General features: G+C 41.6%; 1 protein-coding gene across 1 annotated transcript; it reads left to right on the forward strand.

Annotated features, from left to right (window-relative positions):
* Window positions 1–519: 519 nt before the first annotated feature.
* Window positions 520–2,929, forward strand: hoxb1a (homeobox B1a; the record flags this gene model as incomplete). The annotated part of the gene is made up of 2 exons (XM_083976894.1): window positions 520–1,387; window positions 2,592–2,929. 2 exons carry the CDS (start codon window positions 520–522, stop codon window positions 2,927–2,929), a joined length of 1,206 nt encoding a protein of 401 aa, XP_083833020.1.
* Between the last annotated feature and the right edge of the window lie 20,460 nt (window positions 2,930–23,389).

The following is a 23,389-nucleotide window of genomic DNA, read 5'->3' on the forward strand; positions in this document are numbered from 1 at the left end:
CAGAGGGGGAAAAAAAAGACAGAATGGAGGAATACGGTGTGTGACCTGTGAAGAGGTGAGGAGGTGACTTGACTCCTCTGTGTCTTCTCGCGGTATTTTCCACTGTCACCGATGATGAGCCATTGGAGCCGCAGTCCGAGCTGAGCTAATGACAGGCCTTCACTCAGCGCAGTCTGTCCTCCCCTCCTCACTGGAACTTTCTGCTCTTTGCTTTTTCACCTTTTTCCTTTGAGTTTCCTCCACAACAACACAGATTTTCCAAGTCTGCTTCATTTTCCTTTTGGAACTTAACTTGTGTTTTTTTTCCTCCCAGGATTTAATTTCGTTCTGATTTCACTGATATCACTCTATCTGCTCTAATTTACACATTTGACTCCATTCTTTCTTTATTTTTTGGATTTGTGATGGAGTTGTTCGATTTTTGATGTTTTTCCAGCTGACTTCTGCTGACGTCATCCGTGTCTCCCTGCTTCCTGGTCAGTGCAGTCCGGATTCAGTCCCCACCGGGCCTCAGTCTGCATGGACAACATGAACTCCTTTGTGGAATACTCCATTTGTAACAGACCGAGCACCGCCGCATATTCTGCGCCCAAGTCCTCACACCACCACCACCTGCACCCCCACCACCACCACCACCACCACCACCCGCTGGACCAGCACCAGAGCTTCCCGGTCTCCTCCTCCTCCGCCTCCTTCTCCCCGTCTCCCGTTAATGGGACCAGGAGTGACAGCGGGATGTACACCGGGGATGCCCGGCTGTACGGGGGCAGCGGAGCGGCCACGGCCGGTGGTGGTGGTGGAGGAGTGGATGGGGCCACGGGGGCCACGCAGCATCATCAGCAACGTCCACTTCACCATCATCCTCATCATCATGAGCAACAGCAGCATCAGCAGCAGCAGACGCACAACGGCTACCATCATCATCCTCACCTTCACCAAACCCAGAGTTTACAGAGCGGAATACTGCAGCCTTATAACACCGGGAGTAACGGGAACACCGGGGCCTACGCGGGTCAAGCATGCGCCACAAACTCGGAGTATATCGCCGCCACGGGCCCCACGAACACCGTCCACCCGCAGTACTTCATGGATGAGTCTGTGGCCTCCTCTTACTACCACCAGTCAACCTTCCCCAGCTCGGCGCCCAGCTACGGGGCCCTGGCCGGGGCCTACTGCGGGCCTCAGGGCGCTCTGGCCGGGGCGCAGTACCCGCAGCAGCTCGGCGGGGGTCTGGATGCAGCCGGATACCTGGGGCTTCCCCCCGGGGGAGGCTACGGAGAGCTGCCCGGCTCTCAGGAGCGAGAGAGGGGGGAGGAGGAGGGCCAGCAGGCCGGCCAGGGCCAGACCTTCGACTGGATGAAGGTGAAGAGGAACCCGCCCAAGACAGGTAGGGTCGGGTGGGTTTTGGGTCATAATTTAAACTTCATCACGGAGATGAACAGGTTTAGAGCGGAGGTTTAACAGCGCTGTGATTTGTGAGGTTTCCAGGCTGAGGCCTCTGCTCCATTCATCATAGTGTCTGTCAGTGCTGCACCCAGAGGTGACTGATCTCACAACTGTATGAGCAGCTGAGACAAAAATAAATACACACAGCTTCACAGTGACGCGGAAAACTGCCCATAAGACAATATACAGTTATATTTATACTTTTTTGTCTGTTCGAGCCGCAGAGCTACACTGATTAACGAGGACATTTAGTCTGCAGAGAGCAGAGTCTATGAGGCTAATTTAGAATTCTGTCTTGCAGGCCTCAGAATGTTCTGTATCATGCTAATTATTATTTTTTCCCTGTTCTTTTCCGTTTTTCACCTGAAGACATTACTGTAAACACAGGGAGAAATAAAAGCTGTTATAGGCTGTTTTTGGATGAGGTAGTCTATTTAGGCCTACACAAAACAATTACATAAAATATATTTAATTGACCTAAACTAAAAGCACATAGTGACTGACAATTAAAAACGTAGGCTATAGTTTTAATTTGGAGGCAAGTCAAAGCGTCTCATTTACATTGTGACCGTGGCAAACAAATGGAAGGAGACGTTTTAAAATTAATTTCTACTGTATTGTTTGAATAGTCATTAATATAAATAAAAACATTAATTTTCTAAATTTTACATGTATTAATTAATTAATTAATTTTTTACATTGAGATAAAATAAAGGGCTGTGTGTTGTCACATCCCAGGACAGATGGCAGATCTGCGTGAGTCCAGCTCGGGCCCGGACCGCCTCAGTGTTTGGCCCGCTCTCTCTCTCTTTATTATAATGAAAATAACAACGGGTTATTTCGCCCCGAGAAGTCTGTCGCTCTTCATTCGCCATAATATCAATATTCGGCTGTATTAATATACAATATATGTATACAGCAAAAAGGATGATTTCTGATTTGATTGATTTGATTCTGACAACCATAAAACGATTATCAATCCAATTCAATGTAATTCTATTGGGATGCCATATATTTAAACTTTATTATAAGAAAATGACAGTTTTTTTTTTTTTGCCAAATCTAAAACAGTTTATTGTTAATTTTTACTATGTGAGAAGGAAGAATTCAAACACGTGTGTAACTCTGTCCCTCCTCTCCCTCAGTCAAAGTGTCGGACTACGGCCTCAGCGGCGCGCACAACAACGCCATGCGCACCAACTTCAGCACGCGGCAGCTGACGGAGCTGGAGAAGGAGTTCCACTTCAGTAAGTACCTGACGCGGGCGCGGCGCGTGGAGATCGCCGCCACGCTGGAGCTGAACGAGACGCAGGTGAAGATCTGGTTCCAGAACCGGCGCATGAAGCAGAAGAAGCGCGAGCGGGAGGGCGCGGCTCGCTCCTCCTCCTCCTCCTCCGGTACCGGCGGCAAAGACCCGGAGGAGGACACCGACCAGTCCTCCGCGTCCACGTCCCCGGGCGCGTCCCCGAGCTCGGAGAACTAGAGAGAGAGCAGTGATGTGACTGGTGGTGACCTCATCTATTTAATACAAAACAGCAGCCATGACACTTTCTTCTTGATCTCAACCTGCTGTGTTGTTACTAAATCACAGAAATCATTGCAAATACACACCTGCCCATCACTGATAACACTCACACACACACACATTCACTCACTCACAAGGTGAAAACAACAGCAGCCACTCTGCCATGGCTGCTAATTACCTCTCTAATCTAGTGACTGTTCCCCTCCATGTCCCAGAATTCCCTCTGACAACCTGGGACTTTTTTCTATCCCGGCTGTAGGAGTAAGAAAACCTTCTTAGATGCAGAGAAACATCACGTTGTCTTAATCAAACCTGTCTTGCTGCTTCACAGAGTCGAAATGATTAATCACTTCTTTTAAAAATGTCTTTGTTTGTTTGGGTTTTCTCATATATATGAACTAAAGTGACCTACGATGGCCGACCACATTTGATAAAAAGGAATAAGCAAATATACATGATAGTTGGTGAGGATGCAAAGCACACAAATAGCCTACATAAATACATTCAGGTTTTTTCTGCTGGAGATGAGAGATGATGTATACTGAATTATTCCTACACAACAACAGAGATGCTTTTTTATTTTTCCAGATGTTTAATTAATAGTGAACTGTGATGATGATGAGACGCACTAAGGCATCTTTACATGGTGTCTGATTGACAGGGTGTAGCTAGTAGTAGCTTTTCTAAGGTGGATAACACATCACCTGCTCCATATTTTTTATTTTATGTTCATTTTCATTGTGTTTTCCATTCTGCCATTAATTGAAAGGTGTAACAACGTGTGACACAGACTGTAGAGTGCGATGGACTATACTAAAGCTCTACCTGAAAGCCCAACACTGCTGAATACACAAGCTGTGGTTGGTCCCACAGCAGCCTTATGAGCCTTATGATCAGGAATACAGGGAAATATATATTTTTTGTTTTTACGTGGTTGTACTAGATGTTTTGTTCCACTTTGAATATTTGAATGTAAATGTTTTTTTTTTCTGTGTATGTTTGATCCCACACAGCTCTGGCTTTTGCACTATGTGACTACAGGGTAACGTTCACAGTCAGAGTCTTAATCCTCCAGGTTTCATGTGACACGGACAAACAAGCTCAGAAAAGCTGCATGACACAAGACTGTGATGCCTTTACAACAGACAAAGGTTGATTTTGGATTTCTGTGTGAGTGAGTGAGTGTGTGTGTGTGTGGTTGTGTGTGTGTGTGTGACTACTGAAACTACTGAAGAAACCCTGAGGCCTGTGACACACGCCTCCTTCCCGAGGAGAGAAAATCGGCGGCAATTATATTTTACTGCCCGTCCTTCCTCCCATGAGAATAAATTATTGGTTCCATTTTATGTTATTGATTATAGATTATGGGAAATGTGCGTGTATGAATGGGATGTGCTCCCTCGGGTGAACTTTTCTTGTTACTACTGAAGGTCATGATAGTTTAAACGCAACATGGAACTGGTTCTACTCCTAAATGTGATAAATCTGACTTGTGTAAATTCAAATAATAGTTCAAATATTAAAGGGAAGAGTCAGAAGATTTCCTTCAGTCTGTATTTCAGATGGGAAAACAGACTGTCATCATTTAGGAGTAAATCTCCTCAGGTGTTATACTGTCAGGTTAAATATTGGCCTGGGCTGTCAACTACTGTGCCTGTTTTTTTTTTTTTTTTTTTTTTTTTTTACAATGTCTTCTGTTTTTAAATGAGGACAGACTGGCTGAGTTTTATTAGTTCTGCTGCCTTATATCATCCAATCATGTTCCTCTCTGTCTTTTTCTACTTCAACCTACCTCAAGTAAAGATGATTGTGTTCATCCATCTCACAGATGTTTTCTTTTTCCTCTTGAAATTGACTATAAACTGTTTAATATGAGATGTATTTGGGATTATGATTTATCATGTTTTACTGAGTCATAAGTATCACACATTGGAGGAAACACACAACATTTCCAGTGCATTCATTTTGCTTATGCAAAGGAAAAACAATAAGTGCTGGAATCTAAATAGGTTGTGATTGTTGCTGTGAGGGAAGAATTACCACAATGCAACAGTAAAACATGCAGGACTGGATATATATTTCTATACATATATACCTATATTGCTATATCTCTATATTTACCTATCTCTCTCTCTCTATCTCTGTATATATATATATATATATATATATAATATGGGTTATACTGTATATATACAGTATATATATATAGAAAGATATATATAAAGATGGATAGATAGATAGAAGTTTGTACTGTAGCACTTTGAGATTGCTTAAATGTAAAGTGCATTATAAATAAAATGTATTAGATAGATAGATAGATGATAGATAGATAGATAGACAGACAGCAAAGTGAGAGAAAGGCATTAGAATACTAAATAGATAGATAGATAGATAGATAGATAGATAGATAGATAGATAGATAGATAGATAGATAGATAGATAGATAGATAGATAGATAGATAGATAGATACTGTAGATAGATAGATACATAAAGGAAGGATGTGGAAATGATGAAGAAGGAAGAGGAGCTGCTCGTCCTCTTCCTCCTCATGGATTCACAGAAACACTGTCTGACAGAAAACAACATACAGAGCGTCACACCTCTGCAGAGGCTCAGATTCACAGAGCTGCCTGGCCTCCAGATGAACCCCTCTTCCCGCACACACACACACACACACACACACACACACACACACACACACACACACACACACACACACACACACACGGGGGTACAGTGAGGAATGTGACAGGGCTTTCCGGGTGGCTCGCTGAACTGTTGACCTTTGGAGAGCCTCTGGGATATCTAAACATGTAAACACACTCCTCCTCCTTCTCCTCTTCATCGTCATCCGCCTCTCCTCTCCTCTCCTCTCTGCCGGGCTGAAGGTGCCTCTTCCTGGAGCCTGGGTGGTAAACTCAGTCATCACCTCATCACACAGCTAATTCTAACCTGAACCCTAAAACCAAGTCCTAAGTAACCCTCTGAAGTAGTGAGGACCAGACTAGATGTCCTCTCTCTGTATGGCCTCTACCACCACTCTTGTCTTCACACAAGGTAGAAATAAGAGAACTGAGAATTTACATGTCAGGAAAAGATATTGAATGCACACTGCTCTGAGTCCCTATAGAGTTTTTTAACCCTTAAAACAGAGGTGTTGAGAAAAGCTGCTGACCAGGGAACATGATATGGAGCTGAACTGGACGTCAGGACAGAGTTTTAAAATAGAAATCAGCCACTGTGACACACCAGGGACTAAAAGCTTTGACTTTCCTTGTGAAATCTGTCTCTGGCAGGTTTCCCATCTTTATAAAAGTGCAACACTCAGTTGCTGGGTGACCTCTTCAAGGCCTCTCTCTTTACATCCAGTCAGACTCATATGTCTCCGGTGAGCTTTAATTAGAGCAAAAGCTAAATAGGCTGAAATTATAATAAATTATAACTCACGAGACAATTAAAGGTCCAGTGTGTAATAATTGGCAAGGTTTATTGGCAAAATCTGAATGAATATATTCGTATAAATGTATAATCGCTATAAAATAATTTTTTTTTGGTTTTCTCTAAAGCAAGGGTCTTGTTTTAGAGAGTGTCGCCACTCGCCATCTTGCACCGCCATTTTTGTATGGCAACCCGAGCAGAAAATTCAGCCAGTCAGAGAGCACGTTTTGCGAGTTTTGCATGCATAAATAAACCAACAAAGAAGAGGGCAGAAGGAAAGAAGAAGGAAACAGCAGACATATCGTAAAATGGTTTAGATCTTCACCTCATCGTTCCATGCTCCTGAAAGTTATTTTGTCCTCGGAGGACACCGTCACTTTTTCTGACAGGAGGGGTGAGTGCGAGTGAGCGCTGCTATCTAAAATCTGAACGCTGGATATCACGGTTTTACCCCCATTTTACACACTGGACCTTTAAATCTCAAGCAATTGTAATAGTTCCAATTATCCAGCATTACAACTGGTTATCCATGTTAGTGTTGGCTCAGCTCAGCTGAACCTGCTATATTATCTTCAGAATAACAAGGAATTGCTTCTTTTTTTTCATATTCAATTACATTTTGGCCAAGTTGTACTATTATAAGCTGAAATTACTCTCCTGTTTAAGTACATAATACATCCTAATGAAATGCAATTTATTTGACTGAGATGAGTGACTTTTGATGCAAATGAGTTTGGTGAAAAAGTTGAGCTGCAGCAACAATGTAGGCAACTTCAGCCCAGTGTCGACCATAACCATACAGCTACACCACGCACAATGAAGCTCCTTCTGCTCCGACACTTCATAATGAGCTGCTCACATTAACTTTATGTGGACATCATCAAAACATACAACCACACAGCTCCTCCTTAGTGTACTGGAAAATAAATGAAGGAAGTTAATTCTGATTCATTAGATTTTATTTGATTAAAGCTGAAAGAAAAAAAAATTGGGTGTGAGTTTTGGGGAGAAAAACACAGAAGAGTACATGAAAAAAGGAGGGAGGAGAGAGAGAGAGAGAGAGAGGGAGAGAGACCTCGAGAAAGAGTGAAGATTCTTCTATGTTGACCTCATTCAGTCTGACCCCCAACTCCTGTTTTCCTTTCCATAACTCATCTCAAGTTCAACACAGAGCTGTCTGCCTCTGTGTGTGTGTGTGTGTGTGTGTGTGTGTGTGTGTGTGTGTGTGTGTGTGTGTGTGTGTGTGTGTGTGTGTGTGTGTGTGTGTGTGTGTGTGTGTGTGTCCATGCCCTCACAATGAGCAGAGAAAGATAAAGTGGTGTGGCTGCAGTTCAAGAGTTCAGAGTCTCAGTTACATAGATGAGAGCACATGCACACACAGTGAGAGAGAAAAAGACAAAGAGACATTTTTATCTTGGGTCTATCCCATAATGACAACATGATAACATGTTTATTACAGTAGAAATCAATAAATGGAATCTGTTCTTTACATAGTGATCACAGCTTTGAGGCTTTGCTCACAGCTTATCTCACTCTCCTGCTCCGTCCGCTCAACCTCTGTCACAATGAATGAAAAGGTTCAAAGGGGATTAAAGGGGCAACACGTAGCAGTAATACAGTTTTCAACACTGAAAAATCAATCAAGATTATTGACGAAATGCAAAAGGATTCACATTTTCAATGCTCTGGCAGACTGTCATATACTTCTGTCGGCCATGACGGCCTACTTGATGGACTGCTGCTGGGATGTCAGACGTAACACCAAGATTCCTGCTGTCATCCAGTAACAAATCACTGACTGTGATCAAACTGGTGTGTCACAGTCGGTAACACTTTATAATAAGGACACACCATTAAGCATTAGTTAAGCATTAATTAATACTGAATTCTTCATTTATAACACATGAATACTCATTACTATGTAGTTTATAAATACAGTTAGTGCTTATCAATGATGAGTAAAATATTTTTAAATGTTATGTGTTTATAAACTACATACTTTATTTATTTATTTTTATACTAATGAGTATTCATGTGTTATAAATGATGGATTCAGTATTTAATGCTTAACTAACGCTTAATAGTGTGTACTTATTATAAAGCGTTACCTCACAGTCTTAACAGGCCCATTACAGCACTCAGGTTTTATTTTATTTTCATTTATAGTGAACACACACATGTCATAGATAGATAGAGATAGATAGATATATACTTTATACTTTATTAATCCCAGTAGAGAAATTCAGGTGTCTCTCGCTCATCCAGACAGTTAAAACAGTTAAAACGCAGACCAGTACGTACAATAACAGGACATAATATAAAATAAACTAAATAAATAAACACAAATGAGGCAGTACAGTGCACTACACTACAAAGCCAGTGTAAGAGCACGAACAAATGTGGGAGTGGAGCTATAGAATAAAATCACAGTATAAGTGCATGATAAGAACTATATAAAAGATATATAGGTTTAATTTTTTAATAAAAAATTAAACCCATCACTTTTTATCGTTTGGTCAAGAGGTGAAATATAAATAGAAAAAGAGAGGGCGAAGAACACGTCTGTGGGGTACTAATATTATTATTGAATATTAATATAGGCTATAATTAGAAATGTGTATGTTATGTCAAACCAAATAATGCGTGTCTAATCACTTATCTGTTTGTATATGTCATGCACTGTTCTATTGGCTCAGTATGCGCCTAACAATACTTTAGAAACCTAATAGATACATGATCATTGGAATAATGCTAATAGCTGCCATCCAACAGTAACATCTTTCAAAACACTGAAGTGAATATCAAATACTGGAAGATGAGCTGAGTAATAAGAGGCAAACAGTGTGTGAGCAGTATGTGTGTGTGTGTGTGTGGGGGGCAGGTCCTGTGTGTTGGGGTCATCCAGAGTTCAGCTCTCCTCCTCCCTCCCTGATGTGTATCTGTTTACTGTCTTGTCATGTGAAGCTGCCTCCTGTGAAGGCTGCAGGACGTCCATGTGCAGGCTGCTTATAGATTTCAGCATCAAGGTGAAGGATCTTTAAAATACAGAGTACTCATGTGCATGTTCTTATCAACAGAATGATCCAGTCAGCCAGTTACGTTGCATTAGGTTGGACGCTGATTGACTGTCGATCTGAGGAGCTGGACCTGGTCATGTGATCTGCTCTTAAGAGCCACAGTAGGTTTTAATAAGCAGCAAAGCTGACAGTTAAGTCTGCACGACATGTATTCAGCATCGTGGTAATGGAGTGAGCGTGCATCCATCCTCACTGCTCGGCTAAATGCATGCAATCATTTATTTGTTAAGACACACACAGAGACACTCGTATAGCCTCAAACAATGATCCTTATCGGTAAACAGGACACTGAGGTAGAGCAGAGGCAGCCATCCCTGTTAGACTGACACACATCACACTGACACTCAGCCAGGTTCACCAGTGACTATAAATACAGTGCACAAGCAGAGTCCAGTGGTGTAACACACAGTTTTAAATGTTTGATGAAGAAACAACTGCAATAAGAAGAGGAGAAGACAAAAGGTCGTGAACCGACAGTGGAACTTTTTTTTTTGTAAAGCGTGTTTGTCAGCAGGCTGCACTGTGGGGTCAGAGGTCAGAGGGAGAACAGGGAGCAGGAGGTTATCAGGCCAGACATTCCTGTCCATCCATCGCTGAGAAAGGCCAGGAGAGGAGGAGAAACGGCCAGACACATGGACGGCATCTCGGCAGTGGAAGACCTCAGCACCGCAGTCAAACCCCACCGACCACCAGTCAAACATTTCATTTCAATTCATTTTCATTTATTGTTTATTTGACGAGGACAGTGCACATTAATGGACAATTAGTGATGCGCACATCACGTCATGTAAATGTGCCAGATTTAGCTTAGAGCTCATTTCCATCTGTAGTCCTCACATTTAAAGACTGACAAAAAAAACAACAATAGGAAGCTACCTGTGTGAGTGTAAAAAAAGACATAGTAATAGCAGCAGTTACAACAATAAGAAAACCGATAGCAACCTGCATAAATACAAGAGAGGCCAGAGTGCTAGCAGCAGTTATGTATATCAGTAAAAAAAAAACAAAAAAAACATCACATTCCTATAAATAGCTTCATTGTTGCTCGTTTATACCTGAAATTAATTTGATCCATTATCTCATGTTTGATGTTCCTGTGTGTCCATGTGGCAGACAGGCCTGGACACCTCCGACTGTTTGTATTCGCTAAAATTGTCTTCTCCATGACCCTGTGTCCTCATCTCACACACACACAGACACACACACACAAGCAGTGGGTGCTGACAGAACATGGCACAATGGCTTGTTTATCCAAGGCTAACATAGCAAGCAGACTCTGGTTTGAGTGTGTGTTGGTGGGTGTGTGTGTGTGTGTGTGTGTGTGTTGGTGGGTGTGGTGGGAGAGTGTGTGACAGGAACAGCTAAAAGTGCATCAGCTGCCCTAAGCACTGGGGCAAAAGCAGCGTCGCATCCATCACAGTGTGACAACACGTGCACACACACAAACACATAGATGCATGCACATACACACCACTAACACACTAACAATGACTCGGACAATATTTGATGAGCAAACAGGTTTGACCTGAAATCAATCAGTAATGAGGTAATAATAATTATCTAAGTCAAACTCTGCTGTTGACCAACCTGAGCAAGCAGCACCGAGGCCACACACACACACACACACACACACACACACACACACACACACACACACACACACACACACACACACACACACACACACACACACACACACACACACACACACACACACACACACACACACACACACACACACACACACACACACACTGCACCATGCTGCTCATACAGGTGATATATACACATGGTGATAGTGGCACTTCAGAGTAGAGTTGACAGATATGAGCAGAGTAAAAGGAGTGGGGTCAATTCTTCAACCCTGTTTTGGGCAAATATAACAATTTTATATGAATTCTAACACATTTATAGCTTTCACGCTGCATAAGAGGGAATTAATCAAACTTTAACTTCTGCACATTTATGACTATACCTAACCCCTTAAACACTGGACCACCAAACCCTCCTCTGTGTCTTTATGAAGGTGTGGAAGGCCCACAGTTTCAACAGGGAGGGACTCACATTCAGTACACACACACACACACACACATCAGTTGGGCTTGGTAGGGCCTGAATAGCTTAGTGTAGGGACTTGGAGGCACTGCAGCCACTTTGATGCTACGTATAGCACGTCACATGTCTGATGTTTTATATTCTGTTGTATTTTTTATTTTATTTTTTATTTTTTTGCACTGTTTGATGTGATATTTTGTGTGATGTTTGTTGGTGTTATATTGTGTTTATATTTTGTAATGTTTCTTTGTCACGAGGAACAAGTGTCTTGGACGCAAGAAAAATTTCAGAAGTGATTCTGACAATAAAAGTACTCAACAACTCAACAACACACATATACAGAATAATTATATATACATTTGCACTAACATGTCTGCACTGCTGTCTTGGATACTGAAACACACACACACACACACACACACACACACACACACACACACACACACACACACACACACACACACACACACACACACACACACACACACACACACACATTGACATAATCCTTAAAGGGATATATCAAAATTTTCCATAATCCCTATACACGAATTCGGTGAGCGATTTGTGTATGCCGCCATCTTGCGGCGGCGCCATTGCTGCGGTGACATACGTCAGTCATAGTAAACTGATTCTCTATGACAGCATCATAAATAGGCTGCATTTGTGATGTTTAGTGCCCCCCAGTAACTGATTAAGGTATCTTACATGAATACCAATATTAATTTAGGAATTAATCATTTGTTTGAGCGATTAGCAGGAAGGATTAGAGTAACAGGGAGATAAGAGACTGTATCATAAACAATAACATACCGGTACGTTATGCGTGCTGACGTTAGCAAGCCAGCAGCGGGATATTTAATCATGTGGACAGGCTACATGAATAAAAACAACAACTTGTGCTTTGTTTTAGATATTCAAGAATATTTTATTGATCAGCTGGCCTCCGATGACCAGAAACAACGTCAATTACAGGTCTCTTTTATGGTCAAAATTACCTGAGCTCCGGATGGGTCGGACATATTTTAGACCGGCTTTTAGACGACCATGATCACATCATATTGAAGGGATCAGTGAGACATTCACAGACTGTCCACTTTTACCACGATGTGAAGGTAACGGTGAGCAGGGAGAGCAGCCAGGTTGTACAGGTCAGCTGTGACTGCATCGCTGGCGGCTGCTGCTGCTGCTGCTGCTGCTGCTGACACGCTGTACGTAACGTTACGGTCTAAACACGGACACTCCTCCTGAAGTAAGGGGCTGTGTTTTGCTGTTATTAGAGCAGTCGAGGACGGCACATGTCCTCCCAGCCTTCCTAGACATATTTACAGAAGAGAAAAGGTCCACTTCTTGGCGCTTGCATTCAAATGCCCGCTTCGCGCACAGAACCCATCGCTGCCTGACTGGGAGCTGTCACCGCAGTAATGGCGGCTGCTCTACTAACGGTTATTTCCCCGAATTGGTGTATAGTTTTAGGAGTAGGTTCATTACCTTTAATTGACGGTGCAAGCTACCACACTATGAGATAATAACAGAACGTTATGAGACAGAGTTGTTTTCGAGGTAAATTCATGCAAAGCCGCGGACGCGTGTTCCCGTCGGAGGCAGTTTTTCATCAAGCAGTCTCTGTATTTACCTCTAAAACAACTCTGTCTGGTAACGTTGTGTTATTATCTCATAGCGTGGTGAATGTGCAGGTCACAATTTGTCCACCAGAGTGTTTTGGAGTTGTTGGATTGTGTATTTGATGAGTTTGATGAGGGAAACCAAGAAATCCCATGAGCCCCCGTAGTGTAGCTCTGAGCAGCTCACGGCTCTGCTCCGCCGTTCTAAAAATAGCTTGCACCAACAATTAAAGGTAACGAACCTACTGCTATGACTATAGGGATTATGGCAATGGGCCAATTTGCCCCCATTCCTTTAAGTTATAGGGAATCAGATACTGATTATTTACTTTCTTTTTCTTTTTCTTTAAATTTCCAACAAAGTTAACGTATTCAAGTTGATATTAAAGGCAAACACGCTGTGGATCACATTGTTCTGATATGCACTATGAGCTGTAAGGCCTTAAGGTGTGTACCTTTCCAAATGATGTCCAAACTATTTAATTCAACCCAGCGTGACTCAAATGAAGGTGTAGAACCATGTCAACGATGAATAAAATTAATTGACGGCACCTGAATGACCTAGGGGTGTCAAAGCAAAGGGTCTGTAAACTCACTCTTTTTTAATCAATTTGCAAACATTTCTAAAATTCTGGGTTTGTGCTGTCATTATGGGATGGTGAGTATAGATTGATGAGGACATTTTTTTAAAATTAAACATACAATTGTGAAAATTTGAAGGGGGTCTGAATCCTTTCTGTACCCACTGTACTGTATATACAGTATATGGGCAGGACTCATCTGCTATTCACCCATCTATGTCATTTTTCAGAATAAAAGTTCTCTGTGGTGAAACACTGAAACTCACCTCTACAGTCAGACAGTTCTATTAAAACATCATCATTTGATTAAAAATTGACTCATTGTGCTGAGGCTTCACCAAAAAACACAGATCAATATACATGAAAAATCAAAGTGAGGTGCCTGCTCAGTGCTGTCCACCTGTGATTGGCTGGCTCACACTGCTTCCAGTGCCATTGTATGAACACGGCCTCTTTATCTCTGCTCTGTCCTGTTTCCTGAAGGCCAGACGTTGAGGTCATGACCAAAAGTTGCCATCTATCAACAACACTTTGACGACAGCACCCCCTCACAAACCTGCCGGCGGTTACACACGTCATCACTAGACTTTATTCTCATTTTATGGCTCCTGCGCAGCCATGATTGAGATCTTTCCTGTGCCCGTTTGTGACGTTATTGTTGTTCAATGAGTGGTGGGGGTTGCCAGGTTTGGAGCTCTTCATTCCCCCTTTATGGCTCCAGGTGACACACGACTGAGGTCTTTTGTCATCTTTCTCTGCCTCCTCATCGTCGGTAGGTCAGTTTTAAGGTTGCCAGTTTGCAGTTCTTCCATCTCTTGGTTTGTGACTCACCGCGGAGCTGCTCATTTTGTCTTCCACTCCTGTCAGCTCCAGCCTCAAAGTTACCAGTTTGGACTCTTTAACCTCACTATTTGTCGCCGTACAAACCGCGGCTTCCCGTTTGTCTGACTGTAGCTGCAGGGTTATTGGTTAATCACCTGGTTTGCAGTAGTCCATCCTGCCTTTATGGCGCCCTGTGACTGAGTTCTGTCTTTAGTTTGTGTCTCTCCTCACTGTTATTGCTGACACGGGTGACGTTTGCGTCACTGTATCTCTCAGGGTCATGACTGTTGTTCTTTTTCCTTATTGAAGCACCTGTGGAAGACCCTCATACCCCAAAGAGTTGGTTCTGAACATCATTCAAACTGATGTGAAACCATAAACACCCACTGTCATTCTGTTCCAGCTTCACACGACAAAATCTTTATTAAATAAACTCTTCATTCAGACAAGTCAGCCAGTGTAACATTTTATTAATCATTTTGATCATATTAAACTATAGCAGTGTTTCAGTTCAGGGGTTGCATCCATCAGCACTACATGCATACAACAATATGTACCTAACATTTCCCATCACAATGTACATGGGAAAATAATGTACCAGCATATAAAGATATATTTCTGGACAGAGCATTGAGATTCTGCATTGTTTTTTATTTTATTTTTCTGGCTTGAGGCGTTGATGTCATATTCACATGACAGAAAACTCCACTTATCTAGGCTGATCTTATAATGTGTACATAAGCATTTTAGCAGCTGTAGATGGAGGCAGTGACAATTTACCAATATTTTAATTAAAAAATAATTTAGAGCAGCATGGTGGTGCAGTGGTTAGCATTGTCACCTCAGAGCAAGAGGGTTCTGGGTTCGAACCCAGCGGCCGTAGAGTTTGCATGTTCTCTCCGGGTACTCCGGCTTCCTCCTACAGACCAAAGACATACAGGTTAGGTTAACTGGTGACTCTAAATTGCCCATAGGTGTGAATGGTCGTCTGTCTATATACAGTATGTTAGCCCTGTGATAGACTGGTTACCTGTCCAGGCTGTACCCCGTCTCTCGCCCTGAAGTAAGCTGAGATAGGCTCCAACTTACCCGTGACCCTAGTGCAGGATAAGCGGTATTTTCAATAAATCCAAAGTTCTCATAATAGTAGGGAGGTTAAGCCCAAAAAATAGGCCTTTGACTTCAAGTCATGATGCAAAGGTCCCCTTTGGCATGGAAGTACTTTAGGGTCATACAAATAAATCTATCCAAAGACACAAGTGAGATCACTTTGTATCCGGAATAAACATGTTTTTAAAATGCATTTTTTTAATTGAGAAAACGCATGCTAAAAGCACATTCCATTTAGAAAGAATGTGTGCTTGTGTGACAGGATATTGGGTTTTATTAATGTAAAAACATTAATAAAACTATACTGATACTGATATGTTGAACATCAGACTGAGTGCAACAAGTATAGCCTACAAGTAGTTAAATAGATGTAATTAAACTTTTTGTGAGTAGGCTAGTGCATATACATAACTCAGCTTGTTTTGAAAAATCAACAGTTCAGCGACAACTTACACTAGATCAGGGGTCATCAACTATATTTGTTGAAGGGCCAGAATCTTTCTCAACAGACACCTTGGGGGCCGGACATTCAAATAGGCTGAGATTGAAATTAAATTCACCCTTTTGCCTAATAATGTATTTGTTCATATTCTATTTTACCTGTAAACTCATAATTTTCATTGATACATATCTTTGGTGTTTGGAATGATATAAAATGAAAAATCTTGACAGCTGGACTTTCAGATCCTCCCAAATGCTGGAGCTTTACACTGCTGACTTGCCCTGTGATTTTCAGCCTAAATATGAAAGGAGGCTGACAATCGGTTCTGATGATATAAGTCAGTAGTCCTGAGTAGTCAGTAGTGTTTCTCTAATACACATTCTACATCTCGGAGGCGACGTTTTTCCACACACAGGCAGAGCTCAGTGGGAAACAGTAGGAGAGACACAGGCCGAGGGGGAACCGGGACAATTGCCCCTCAGGGATAAATAACATTTTTTGAATTGAATCGAACACCGGAGGGAGAAGCAGGTCCGCGCAGCTGTGCGCCACGGACGTGCACAAAAAGACAACAACCGAGTGGCATCAAACACGCGCTGCTACCGCATCGTTTTTGGGTTGTGAACGTGCATGACACGCATCTACACTGAATGGGTTTGAGTGCGCAAAAGACGCTACATGGCCCGCCCGTGCACACCCGGTTTAACCAAGGCGGCGGCAGCTCGCCTCTGCAGGCTGGGAAACCCTGCAGTCCAGCCAGCTCCCTAAACTTTTACGCACGGGGCTTTGGGTACCGCGGCGTTTCCTTATCCCAGCACATTGACTTACAGGCACACACTAACAGAGACTGAGAAATATAATAGCTACTATTTAACTATTAGAACTCAGTCGCGGGCCGGATTGGAAGGTTCGGCGGGCCGGATTCGGCCCGCGGGCCGCCAGTTGATGATCACTGCACTAGATAGATGTAATTAATATCACAGTGGTGTCAGGAAAGACCAATTAGCCAAATATTGTGTTGGTCAAAATATAGGCCTACCTAGAACTACTGGTAGTTACTGCTTGTGTATGTTGATTTAAAAAAGTTGAATTTACATGTATGACCCATTCTGGGTCATATTAGTAGTCAACTTAAAGTCAAAGGAAAAATGTTTTTACTGTTCTCAAATGTAAAAATGGGTCACACTGGACCCTCTACATTATTTAAGGCGTATATAACTTGATACTGAAAACATTTTACATTGTGCTCCTAAAGTAAACTAACAAATGTTAGTGTAGAGCGCCCTTAATAAGCAATGTTCAGCTTTTATGTACATCTAGGGAAGTTTAGGTTCGTAGCTCTCACATAAAGCATATTAGGACTGACTTATTTCACCAGCACAGTATAGCTGCATTACTCTAGCATTAGCTACTCTAAGAGAGGTCTTAGAGTATGGTAAGCTTCATTATTTTGGTAGATTTTTACTTTTGTGAATGCTTGTTAATGCTCATCTTATCAATCTCATGATGTTACAGTATCTTTATTTCTTACTTCAAATTAGCCATAATGGAATGTCATGACTGGACTTTATGCTTCCTATGTCAGTCCGCCCTACAGATTGAAAAACATTAGATCCCTGTTCATCATTCAAACTGAGAAACAATCCTGAAATATTGCAATCATGTTAGAAATAAGCTGTAGATAACATCCAGGAGCTGAAGTCATTGTAGTTCATAGTGGACATTCTAAATGGAATGTGCTTTTAGCATGCGTTTTCTCAATTAAAAAAAGGCATTTTAAAAACGTGTTTATTTCGGATACAAATCTCACTTGTGTCTTTGGATAGATTTATTTGTATGACTCTAAGGTAGCCTACTTCCATGCCAAAGGGGAGCTTTGCATCATGACTTGAAGTCAAAAGTCGCTTAACCTGCAGACTGTATGTAGAGAGACAGAGCTGGCAGTAGTGGCAATGCAGCAGAATGACAGCAGTGTGATTCTCAGCAGCAGGTCTGCATGCAGGATGGCTGAGGTTGACTGAAGACAGTTGACTCTGATTCTGATGTATATGTGTGAGTAACTGAAGGTAAAAGTGAAAACACATCACATGGCAAAGTTTCATCAGGTACAGTTATCAGGTAAAGTTTCATCAGGTCCACACATATACACATTAGTGATGTTTGGCTTTTGGATTAAATTTCAGAATGCACATAAAATGTACTAGGTGAACTTAATTTAACCCTCTCTAAACTTTTGAATGCACATGTCCAATATTGTTCAATGTTTCAGTCCTTATTGAATAACATGCTGTTCTCTAACAAGGTGATTAACCACAAAAATTACAACAACTGTCTGATTTAGTGGTTCAATTGTCATTGAACCACTAAATGTTCTGGTTCAATGACAGTTTGTAGACAGTCCTCTTCTCTCTCCCTCTCCTCTCCACCATGTTCACATGTTGACATCGTGAGACCAAGACTTTGATCAAGTTATTGCGACATTGAGATTTTTGTTGTGCTATTGCCACCACTGTTTGAGATAAAGAAACTACCATTGCATACTTCTACTTAAAATGCTTTCATGATAGAAAATCACTGTAGAACTTTTTTTTTATATAGGGATAGGAATATCCCTAACTTTTTGTGAGTAGGCTAGTGCATATACATAACTCAGCTTGTTTTGAAAAATCAACAGTTCAGCGACAACTTACACTTTCAGTCACACAATAATAACTGAACCATAGAAAGAGCTGAACTAGAAGAGAGACAGGCAACGAGACAGAGAGGAGGCAGAGGGTTAAATGTTATCCACATCATCCATTTCCTCATATTTTCTCTCATCTGTTTTCCACCTTTCTGTTTCTTTCTTTTTCTTTTCTTCATCCAAAACAAATCTGATACAGAAAATATCTATGACTTGTAAAAAAAAAAAGAAAAAAAAGAAAAAAGGAAAGACTTGGGCTTCTGACAATGTGAAGCTGTTGAGTCAAAGATGAAGAAGGTTCATTTATAAAAAGGGGAAAGTTTGAACTATGACTCCAGTTAAAACATGTGACAGGCTTTTCTTAGCCTGTCCTCTTTCACAAGTTGACCTGACACACTGTCCTGACAGTATCACCACCACCCTCCATCTCTCTGTGTGTGTGTGTGTATGTGTGTGTACAGAGATAGCCTTCCTCCTGGGGGTCAGGTTGCATTGACCTTTGTTGAGGTCAGTGTTAGGTTGGGCCAAGAGATTCTTGACATTTCTCTCTACAACACCTGACCCAGCACGGTGACTACTAGTGTGTGTGTGTGTGTGTGCAGGGGTCAGAGTGTTAGAGGTTGCACAGGGGACATGCAGAGGTGACGCCGCATCTTGTCTGCAGCACGGCATGGTGGGAAATATGAGAAGAGGGGAGGAGAGAGAGAGAGAGGTCAGCTTGTCATCACCACATGTGGGTTATCTGAGATGGTGAGAGGAGAGATGATGTGTGTATAGATAGATAGATAGATAGATAGATAGATAGATAGATAGATAGATAGATAGATAGATAGATAGATAGATAGATAGATAGATAGAGATAGTCAATCTGTTAGGGCCTATTTGCAGTGGTGCATTAATATACAGTGATGGGTAATAATAAGTTTATTTGAAAACAGGGACAGTACACATTAATAACATAGCTGTAAATGCGCCAGAATTAGTCTATTTATCTGTAGTCCCTAGACAGATGTTAAAAAGTCACCATAAAAACAGAATATGAATATGAAAAATAAGATTAAAATTACAAAGTTATTAGCCATGGCAATCTTCAAAACATGCACAGCAATTAACAACATGACAAAAGAACATATGTAACATCAATCAGAAAACATCATTCAAGACATCCCCAAAACATGCAGCACAAAACCCCATAATGCAAGGCACATCACACCACAGCATGCAAAGCAGAAGACACAAAATGCATGCATACACAATAAAAGCAAGACCACAATAAGACATGCATGCCGACACATGAAGGCAGACAGACAACAACAAGATGGCTACAGGTTCAGCACAGACGGACCGAGGACAGGAAGGAGGGTGTAATCAAGTGTTGACAGAGCTGAGCACCAGTTGACCATCTCTTCAAATGAGCTCTGAATAAACTGTGGGTGTTCAGGTCTCTAATAGTTGCTGGGATGGAATTCCATTCTAGTGCAGCTCTAACAGAGAATGCAGACTGACTAAAAAAGAACTTAAATGGAATAATGCAGTCTCTTCTTGCTGCACCTCTTGTGAACCCATATGCAGTTGTTCTTATGTTGACGAACTGTCTGAGCAGAGGAGAGGTGGAATATAATCTTGTGCATAAGACAAGCATTTACATATTTAATCAAATTGTCCCAACTCAGCAGGTTATATTTTCTTAAAGGGATAGCTCAACATTTTGGCAAATTGGCCCATTGCCATAATCCCTATAGTTTTAGGAGTAGGTTTGTTACCTTTAATTGTCGGTGCAAGCTATTTTTAGATTGGCGGAGCAGAGCCGTGAGCTGCTCAGAGCTACGCAACGGAGGCTAATGGAATTTCTTGGTTTCCCTCATCAAACTCATCAAATACACAATCCAATAACTCCAAAACGCTCTGGTGGACAAGTTGTGACCTGCACATTCACCATGCCATGAAATTATAATGGAACATTACAAGACAGAGTTGTTTTCGAGGTAAATTCCTTACAAAACCGCTCATGCGTGTTCCTGTCGAGGGCAGTTTTTCAGCAAGCAGTCTCTGCATTTACCTCAAAGACAACTCTGTCTCGTCACGTTCCATTATTATCTCATAGCGTGGTGAATGTGCAGGTCACAACTTGTCCACCAGAGTGTTTTGGAGTTGTTGGATTGTGTATTTGATGATTTTGATGAGGGAAACCAAGAAATCCCATTAGCCTCTGTAGCGTAGCTCTGAGCAGCTCGCAGCTCTGCTCCGCCGTTCTAAAAATAGCTTGCACCTACAATTCAAGGTTACAAACCTACTCCTAAGTCTATGGCAATGGGCCAAACTTGCCAAAATGTCGAACTATCCCTTTAATATTGGGCAATGATGAAAATGTCCTGGTTTCTTGTCAAGGATTTTAACTGTTCGTTTATACAAAGATTATATTGGTTTTAGAGAAGTGTTAGCCTGCAACCAGGTAGTTAAACAGTAGATGATGATGGGTGTTCATAGAGCTGAAGGAACATGTAAGCCAGTGGAACAGGGTGGTTCACTCACTCTGCTTCTCATTATCCAGAGAGTCTGTGATCCCGAGTTCACTGGATCTTTTTTTTCTTCTGTTTAGTCTTTGATTCAGTTCCACATGTAAGCCCATGTGCTTTGTCCGCTCCCTCCACTTCTCTATAGCCTACTGTGCTATTTTGGGTTTGTTATGTAACTTTGTAAATTGAATCATTTCATAAACATCACAGTCTGGCATATGATTTAGTTTCTTTTCCTCCCTGTGTTGTCTAGGTTGTAACGTACACACTCTCCCTTTCCAGCTTGTCACGTAATTACTGATTGGAAAACACAAAGACGCCAAGCAACGACTCTGTAACAAAAGGCGGTTTGATCAACCGAGCAACTGCCCCACTGATTTTCAGTTCAATAACTTTATTAAATAATAACCACTTAACTTTCCCAATGTCATGTGGTCAGAACAATTGGTCCTCAACTGAAACGACCTGTCATAGTTTGTCTCTGCTTTCCCTCTTTGTCCTGTCTTATTGTGAAATTCCCTCTGTCCTGTCTTCCTGTGTTGACCTCATGTACCCCACCTGTGTCTCGTTTCTCCCCATTGTATTTTCTTTCTTTCTTTTCTTTTCTTTTTTTTAAATTCCACAATAATGCAGCACAAAAGACAACAGAAATATCCATCAGTATCAAACTGTAGTTTTTTTTAAACCCACATCCCTACCCATATTTCCCAAAGAAAAAAGACTGGGATGGTCGACCCTTTCTGTTGATACTTTGTTTTTGTGTTTTTGCTGTTGGCACATTTTGTTCAGTAAAAACTTTGTACCTGTTAGTGGTCTGCGTTTTGAGTATTTTTCCCTTGCCGTAACACAACCATAGTTTTTGTCAGCCCCCTCATTCCACCCATTAAAACAGTTACAGTGAATGGATTGGTGCCATAACAGCGGTCATGTCGTGGTTATGTTCATGGTTTGGTGAAATGACTACTTCCTCAACATAAATGATCTTTGTTGCCATGGTTATAATAACAATATGAATGACCCACTACCCCATCATGACACTACATCAGTGCACTTCTATCTCCATTATAGCTGCCACAGCTACTAGATGTTGCTTAGTAACAAAACTTAACTATGGGTCATCATAACCTCCTGCTCAGGTGGATTCATTTTAGACTAAACAAGAAACCAGACTGAGAGACCAAGGTGAGAGAGGATACAAGAGAGTCAAGAGGTTACTGAACCACAGTTGCAGGAAGAGCTCTTAATGACAGCGTGCACAATTCACTATTTCTGAAACTTTGCATTGGAATAGAGTCAATTAATTAAGAGTTTCTGAGACAACACAAGGCTTATCTATGAAAACTAGTGCTTCAGTGACTGATCAGACTGTGAGCAGGACATTGCAATGTGAAGAAAGCTACATGTCAACAAAACAGCAGCTCAGCTACTGAACAGGACACGAGTCACCGCGGATATCGGCAGCTCTGACACCGTGACAGATTAGTTTGGAGCAGATGTACAGAGTGGCCATGTTGGATGTGTGTAGGCAGGGCTGTGGCAGTCCAGTCACTGATACAGGACTCTCTCAGTGAGTGTCTTGGTGTCATATGATTGTACACAAACGAAAACTAAATTATCCATGGGATTCCTTAAAGGGATAGTTCAATATTTTCAGGGTCTCTGCAGGTTTCACCAGCTCAAATTTAAGACTTTTTAAGACCTTTTTAAGACCATTATGGATGAAATTTAAGACCTATCATGACAAATAAAAAACGTACAAAAGAAATGCGGAGTCACAAAACTAGAAATTGATTGCAATATATAAGTTGCGTGTTAGGCTTGTTTGTAGTTGAAAAAAATACATTCAATAAAGCACAATGAAGTGTCGCAGGAGCATCTAAAGTAAACTATTTGGGGGCACAAAAAGAAATTGGGGAGTGAAATTAAAAATGTTTATGTAACACATTATTTATTTAATTCACTGGCAACCAGCAGGCAGATGGCTTGAATTGAGGCAGCCTTGAATAATGTTAAGGGTCACACGTGACCCCTTTTTACATTGGAGAACAGTAAAAACACCAACACTTCC

This window comes from Trachurus trachurus (genome assembly GCF_905171665.1).
Source record: "Trachurus trachurus genome assembly, chromosome: 8".
Lineage (NCBI taxonomy): Eukaryota > Metazoa > Chordata > Actinopteri > Carangiformes > Carangidae > Trachurus > Trachurus trachurus.